Source organism: Botryllus schlosseri, chromosome 2 (genome assembly GCF_051294905.1).
Source record: "Botryllus schlosseri isolate E-star chromosome 2, Bs_hap1, whole genome shotgun sequence".
NCBI lineage: Eukaryota > Metazoa > Chordata > Ascidiacea > Stolidobranchia > Styelidae > Botryllus > Botryllus schlosseri.
The window spans coordinates 35,362,269-35,370,746 of NC_137237.1; the positions used below are offsets into that span (position 1 = coordinate 35,362,269).

The 8,478-nt window shown below is 38.0% G+C and overlaps 1 protein-coding gene across 1 annotated transcript; it reads right to left on the reverse strand.

Moving 5' to 3' along the window:
- Window positions 1-2,795: 2,795 nt before the first annotated feature.
- LOC145434678 (induced myeloid leukemia cell differentiation protein Mcl-1 homolog) lies at window positions 2,796-3,227 on the reverse strand. The gene has a single exon (XM_080312023.1). It carries the CDS (start codon window positions 3,225-3,227, stop codon window positions 2,796-2,798), a length of 432 nt encoding a protein of 143 aa, XP_080168149.1.
- Window positions 3,228-8,478: the final 5,251 nt, after the last annotated feature.

Here is an 8,478-nt window from a genome sequence, read left to right on the forward strand (position 1 = left end):
TTTTTGGATGTTTAGTTCTAATAATTTAGTCCATACATTACTGGAAAATAATATAGTTTTGACTCTTGGATAAACTTTATGATGATGTAATTGGATTAACTCGATATTCTCATAGCGCATAAACTGTACAATGGTTGACTAAACTCTGCAAACTAGCATGATTTAGTCTTATGTTATTGGCATATACGTGGATGTGTTGGTACTGGAGCAGTTTCTTGCTTGAGTATATATGCCACGTATCATCATTTTATCCGACTTATCGAAATATTGAAATCGTCCAACACCAAAACACATTGGATGTTGATTAGAATGAATAATAATTTTATTTTCTGATCACGAATTCACGATAATTCACATATGCTACAGGTGATAAGAGGATGTATCATCAATCAATACTTATGGATCATGATCAAGTTGAAATTCCTTATGTTGAGTAGTGGTCAATAGTCACATTCTTTATGACTGGTTGCAAAGAGTCCATTTGAGAGGAATCACGGAAATGCTATTTTAATCTCAGAACATTTCGCTAATCTATTATGACGTGACTGGCTAATCAATATTTCTCTGTTATAAGTTTGTAATGTTTGTCTTCATCGCCGATTAATTCTTGTCGTAAATTGTCAGTTTCCCATATTCGTTTAGCGCCAATATCTCGACATCAGTTATAATTGTCTGGATGAAGAGTGTATGGCTGCACTGCCGCCCTTATTTTGTAAAGACAAAGCAGTTAGCCTTGTGATGAAAGGATGCGACCTTACACCCGATGAAATTCATGCTTTTGAATGTTTTGGTGAAATCGAGGTAGCCATTCGTTTCCACAATTTTGTGTGTCGTTTTCAGAATAGTTTGCTGTATTTTGTAGGTTGATAAACTCGATCTAATGTTACAATACGGATTTGGAACCGGTAGGATTGCAAGAAATCGGACGCTTCGCGAAAAGGCATAACACGAAGGCAGTTCGACTCTCAGCTTGCGAATAAGATGATCACTGAACAGTCATTAACTTCGTTGAATAATGGTCTCGGAAATCATGAGGTGATCCATTTTAGCTAGATCTGTTTTGTTTTCTTGCAAGTTAAATAAACAAGCATAGTGTACTACTAATATGAGTTCCAATCAAGGTCAGGCATAGCATTTCAATTAGCGAGCGAATTTATCATCAATAAGGCATTCGTGATCACGTCTGCTGATAAAAAGTGTCATATTGCTTATGAGCGGAAGGTTTTCTATCGCTCATTCATATTAATGGTAGTTTCGGCAGTTTCTTCAAGTCCTATCGACGTTTATCAATTTCTGTATTACACCAGTTTTACGATGAGGCGCAGAAATTGATAATATTGCTCTGTCGTCGATAAATATCATTGTTACAGCAACTGAGCTGTTTGTAGCGTCGTAAAATATTTGATCATCACACTGTGTTTAAGCTGCATTCGTTGGATTTGAGTAGAAATCCTGACATTTCCTCCTGCTACAAAACAGTAACTGAAATCCTGCATAAAACCCGCGTTGAAGAATTCAACCTGAGTAATTGCAAGATGCTTTCATTGCAAATCAGGAATTTTACCGAAGAGATGGGGAAGCGATGCGCTACAGTAAGTTATTTCCTGCTCTGTCGTGGTTCTCAATAAAGCAATGTAGTTCAGATTTCGTTTATGAAATTGATCTAAACCGCCTAATAATCAATTATTCAATGAACAGCTAAAGGTATTCGACCTCAGTGACAGCGATAGAACAAGAATCGACGAGGAATATGTGACTACCATTCAGAGCTTCGTGAAATATCATCCTGAATGTCGCCAACACAAACTGATCTTACCGCGCTTGAATGGCGTAGACAGGAACACTTTAAGGAAACAATTGCATTCTTCCGGTAAGACGATATTTCCGCATAAACACGCATCTATACATTGGGATTTGGCCCCCTTATTCCTTCACTTCATATTACTTATCGTGTTCGCTACGTCTTGGTAAAAGTGTAGGTAATTACATAACACTACAGGTTAACCCAGGTAAATGTAACTTGGCTCACTTGCATGTATTGAAGTTTAGAATCCCCGTGAAATTAATTACTGAGCAAAGTATTCTTCGTAAATAACAACAAAATAGCAACATTTATATCTGATCCATATACACAATATTTATAGAACACGATATTTGGTCGTGGAGAACCAACGATATTTGGCATAGAAAGATGGATAATTTTGAGCTGTCATAACTCCCTGTCGCAACTATGGTCGGAATTGGGTCAAATATGACCTGCGGCGTTTTCTAGGTAACCTAACAATTCCCTTACGCAGCTGGATAAATTTGAAGAATAGAAATGTTCCAGATAAAGACGGTTTTATGGATTAATCTTTCATGTAATCTCAGAAGAAACTGCATCCGTCCTACAGTGATTATTGATGTAATGAAACGGCGAAGAAATATATTATTTAAAAAATATTACATGATGTATGGCAAAGGAGTATCCATGATCTTGTTATTGCCATTGCAATAGACGTCAGTCCAATTCCGACAAACATGAGCCTCTTCCAAACTTTGCTATCATCGAAAGCTGCGTTATCAAAAAATCCTACAGAACTGTCCTGAAACAAAGAAAAAAATGTAAGGGTTCCTAATCTTGCAGAGGAAAGTCACCGTACTTGCTAGGTAATTCAAAGCTCGGAGCGCTTGGTCTGTAAATTTCTGTGCCTTATGACAAAATGTGAATTGAAAACCGAATTGTGAAGTGCAAGCTAAGTTTCATTATCGATAGATGGTATTGGCTCTCGAGAGCAGATACACAGTACCTCAAGCTAAACGATAATTCCCAAATCCTTATCAGGGCATGCAAAATCGCTTACCCATCCTCCATTTTCCCCTATCCACTTTCGTCTTCTTCTACCGATGTAATTCCCGACTGACTGTATGATACCTTCTATATTATCACCGTGATGCTCTTCCTCGTTTTTGCGAGCAAGAATGCTACCCAGCACAAACACAGATACAATCCGACCCCAATTTTCTTGGGTATCTTTAAAAATTTCATCAGCTATCATCAGAAACATCCGCTCATCCGCAGAATATTCTTCATATTTTTCATCGACTTCAACAATAGTGTATCGGAGACGTTTAGAGATTGCGTTTACGACAGTTCGATGTCGCTCGAACATTTCATCACCAACTCGCCGTAAGGTTGCCTCCGCATTCGTATTTGCTTTAACGCTTGGTCCGTCTAGTTCGTACATGATAAAATTCCTGGCCAAGGAATATGCCCCGGATATAATATCATCCTTTTCTTCAGTGACCGATGGTGATACTCGTAATAATTCCATGATTTGAAGATAACAGCGAGTCAGAGCTCATTCAGATATCTAAGCTAAGCTACTTTGAAAATCAGGATCCAAGGATTTGCTAATTCATTATTATGAGACACTGATGATGGGGTTGAAATTACGAATTAGAACATATTCTCTGGTAACCGCAAAGAAAATATTGCCTGTTTCATAATACATACCACATTAATGATATTTTTATGTTTCCCAGACCTTGCATGATAATGTTTCGGATTAATTACTATTCAAGGAAAATTCATTAAGAGATTTACGTTATTTTGAAACTAGCATCAAAGTATTTGTTTATTTATTTTTATGAAAAAACTACCAATGCGGTTGAAATTACGAATTGGAAACTAATTGCGGTCTACCGCAAATACAATATTTCCAGTTTCATAATACATACACCATTGATGATATTTTTATGTTTCTTCAACATTATCTATTTATCATAATGTTTCGGATTGATTACTATTCCGGGGAAATGGCTACCAAATTTCGCATCGGTCATATAACTATATTACTGTAATTTCAGTGCTCGCTAATTAAATTTTACAACTCGACTCGAATCATTATGACAAACATAGTCGATTCGGATTTCAGCACTCGAATTAGTGCACTAGGCGCATCGAAGAAATATCGACTCCTTGAATATCCAATTCTAAATGGTCACTATGGCCAATGTCAGAGCAAATTTCATGTATAGCAATGTGAATATTATGAATATTATTCATTTTTCAGGGATATTCAATCTCGCCATTCGGAAGGGATCAGATAACGTGTTGTTATTTAGGTTTTAGGCAAAACTGGGTCCGTAATACTTATTTTCTAATCATCTTACAATCGCTACTTCTCTTACTTGAGTAGAAGTTTACTATGTTATGATAGTTAAATGTTGATAAGTACTTTTTCAACGACCTTGATGAAAGGTAGCAGTTTATTCTAAATTGTAGGCTACTATGAATTTTCGCGATGCTGAATGGCTATTGCACGGAAAACATGACTAAATAAATCGAAAAATATTGCAAAGTTAGGCTATGCGATATTAGAGTTCTAAAAATTGCCCTCGACATGAGCCCGTATGTTGGATTTATCGAAAGTAAACGAATGTCATTTCTCACTACTATCGACAGCGCAATGCCGAGTAACGTTTTACTCGGTCGGAAATAGCTATATACTTCTACTTTAATTGAAAGGAATTATCGGACATCGTAGCTTCATGTCCTGTTCATATTGCATGCTGTTCATTTATTTCGAGAGGTCGCGATTGGTCACCCATTTTGTGTTACTGAAGAAGTTGCTAACGAAAGGGGCTCGATAACGATTTACTCCCGCATTTATCAAAATATACTCTGGTAGGGCTTGCCTACCAACGGAACTCACTTGAAAGATTATGATTAAAACCAGGGATGAGCAAACTACGGTTAGCGGATCGCATGCGGACAACATTTTAGTGGCTCACGATAGCATCAAGATATATTTGTAGATATGGACGAAATGTATTCAAAAAATATATAATATTTTATCGACCTGATTAAACTTACTATGTTAATTTTTTTTATTGCTGGTGCAATGACCTGACTTCGGGGCGCACGCATTTTCAAAGGTAGTTTATAAAAATATCATAAATTCAAAATGGCAATGACTTATTTCGTATCATGAATGTGATTTTAGATTGACAACTCCAGCACGTTTATTACTTTAAGCGATTTATTTGGAATAAGCGATCGATGCGCGTGTTAAGTAGATTCCGCATCTATAGGTGCACTGGACAGTAGGCACAATATTAACTTATTCATAACTACCGCCACGACTCGAAGCAATCTAAAATGCGACGAGTTGAATATAAACGCTTTTTGCAGTAAAGAAACGATCAAGAAGTAACGTAAAATGTAAGACTTGTAATGTAATGAAGTCGTTGCTGATTTCAAATTATGAGCTGCCAGATAAAGTAACCGAATTAATTAAATATTTAGGACATCAGTAAATTACGTTCGTCTTCACGGAAGAACGTGCAGGAAGCAAGTTTTACATAGTAAGACATTAGCTGACGGGTAAGTAAAGGTCGCATGGTTATGATGCTGTCAGCAGGTACCATAAGCAAATCTATAACCAGATTCTCGTGCTGTTCTAAGAATCCGTACAATCCACTTCTTCACTAGTTTCCACAAATTGGTTAGGCCTATTGAGGATAAGCAGCTTATAAAACTCGCTAAATGTTTATGACGTTATAACGAATACGTTATCATAAATTCAATACTTGATTTGCTCTAAATATATAGGCTAGTTATTATCTCCATTTCCTCGCCTACGCGTTTTGGCTCATCATCCTAAATAGGCTATATTGCGTCACGCGAATGGATCCATATGTTGCATTCAACCCTCGAGCCAAAACAAGCCGCAGGCACCTTAGCTGCAATTAAATTACCCTTATTCTCGACCTACAAAAATTATGCTGGTATTAGATTGAAGACCAATGTGTCAGCTGTTGGGAGTTTATCGCATCGGCGGGCGACGATGACACTACAAATAACAACTGTACGTGTACACAGGTTTGTGTTGCCACATATTGTAGTGTTGCGACATAGGCCGGACGTATCAGTCCAAATTCTGAAAGCGAGAAAAGCCACTCTGATCTTATTTGATGTGGAATTTAACCCCACGGAATCTCAAGTTCGTGCCCATTGGACTGACAGCTGTGTCATAGATGTCTGCGAAAACGAGCTCATTCGATTTATTGGGGTCGTCAATATTCAACGAAAATTGGGCTACATAATTGTGCGCGGGTCGCATTGTTAAATGTGAATTGGTTAGCATCCAGCTACACATACTGCGCTATATCGATAAAGCATCAATGCTAGTTGAATATGCTCGTTTGTGCGTCTATAATGTTATGGCACACTCGTCGTTTATTATTGCTCATGATTTACAGAGCCACTTACATTGAGCGCTTGTTGTACGTCTGCAATAGTAATTGTACACTCGTCGCCTCGCCGTACAATTGAGGGCGCGGGCTCGGAAGCGTACGGTAACCATCTCTAATTTAATGGCAGCTTTCTTGAGGCTGGAAAATGGACCTGAATCCTTTTCTGAGGTCGACGAGAAACATTATAGCAAACATATCACAATATGTAATATCACAATATTAAAAGAATAACTGGAAAAATGTGTTTCAATGCTTGAATGCTAATCGTCGCGAAATCGATGTCGTATTAATTAAAATATTTATCAATGAACATTAATAATGAACGTAATTAGATGTAGCTAGCAATAGCTTAGTCGTATATAGCCAATGTAATTATCATTAATAACGAACGTAATTAGAGGAAGCTAGCAATAGCTTAGTCGTATACGAGCTTCGTTCAATGTTTATACTTGAAAGTTGCTGATAGCCTTTTAAAAGCTTCAATACGGACGGGGATTGGCAGCGAGTGCGATAGTGTAATGGTCACGGTTCTGTTCTACAAGACATAGGGTCCTCGGTTCAAATCAGGGAGAGGAGCCGTTTTCATTCGGTTCAGCACATACGGAATTTCTCAGCGAGCGCGGTAGTGTTAATGGTTACAGTTGTGGTCTATAAGACATGAGGTTCTCGGTTCGATTCCAGAAGAAGGCGCGTTTTCATATCTGAGTCGGGAGGTCCTCGGTTCAATTCTCGGAGAGTAACCGTTCTCATAATCCACTGAAATTCGAGACATAAAATTAGAAGAAAATTGAAAAAATACGCTGCAATATTTAAATTTGAAAGTGGGCGTGACAGGACACGTGGCGTAATCTCATTCGTGGCTATAATCGGCCTATCTCTACTACTTATGGTTATTGCATGATAAACAACCAAATCCGTCCTCAGTATCAGTTTATCCCTAATTTAATCATTTCAAAACACCACATGACTGCGAAAACGGAGCGTAGGTTCGCTACAAACTACCGCATTCCAACACACGGTGTTAATTTCAATCTCCCTCGGAGCAGTTTACATAGTGTAGCGAGGGCAGCCATACCTCAATTGTTCTACTGCATGGATATCTGGAACTTTTCTACACATCCCTGATTCTACTGCCAGTCACTCAGGGTCCAATTAATTCCTCCAAGCCGGATATTAACTGGTCAATTTTACCTCTCAATTCTCACATGCTTATAGACGGCAGGGATATCCTTGTTAGACCGTAACGCAACTTCGCGCTACAAGATTGCATTTAACGGCAGTTGCAGCATGCGCAGTAACCTACCTAATAATCGGGAATGTTAATGGCTATGTTTGTAAATGTAAATTCGTAACCGCGAATACCACTTCGAGCGGTTTTCATTCCGCGTCGATAACCAGGAAGACAATCTGGATGAGAAAACTGCATACTCATACACACGTCGCCATGTCTGTTTCATATCTGATCATTCAACTAATCGCGCAATAAAAGATTTAGGGATATGCATCGAAGTCCCGAGTGATAACGGTTGCAACTTTTTTTTGCAATTTTGCAAACTTCATATCAAACTCAACGGATCATATTTGGCGGATGTGGATCACTGAATAACTTTGAGGTATCATACTTGCTCTACCATAAAAAAAGAAGTATTATATTGGACTGAAATACGAGAAATCAATATTTGACAGATAGTTTGGAATTTTAAAAAGGGGTACTACGTGCCCCTGAAATCCCAGAATGGGTCAATGTATTTACCTCTCAAAGACGGGCTGAAGTAGGCCTACCTTACAATAATGATTGTGGCTGTTGTGAAGATGAGCAGCACGGTTACAGTCATATTGATAAAAAAAGATGTGAATTAAGTGTCAAATTAAAACCTATAAGAGACCCATCATATCATATCATATCATCGAAAGAGCCATATGTGGGTCGCCAGCGATATAGGTTCCCAACCCCAGGTTTAGTGTAATTTATGATAAGTTTTCACAGCAAGATATTGCCTCTCGAATGGCCTTTCTATCGGGTAGACTCGTAGCGAAACTACTTCATATAATATAGCTTAAATTGGAAAATCACGTATTAGGTTATCATACATGTTGTAATTAAATTTACAGCAGTGGTTCTCAAAACTTATTTTAGACAGCACGCCCACCTTTATGATAGTAAAAATCCCCCCCCCCCTTGTCGTCATATAACAAAATACAACCGAAATGCGAATGGATAGTTTGATGGCATGCAAG

Coding starts and splice junctions, on each gene's coding strand:
- LOC145434678 (XM_080312023.1), bottom strand. CDS start 3,227: ATGTACGAACTAGACGGACCAAGCGTTAAAGCAAATACGAATGCGGAG.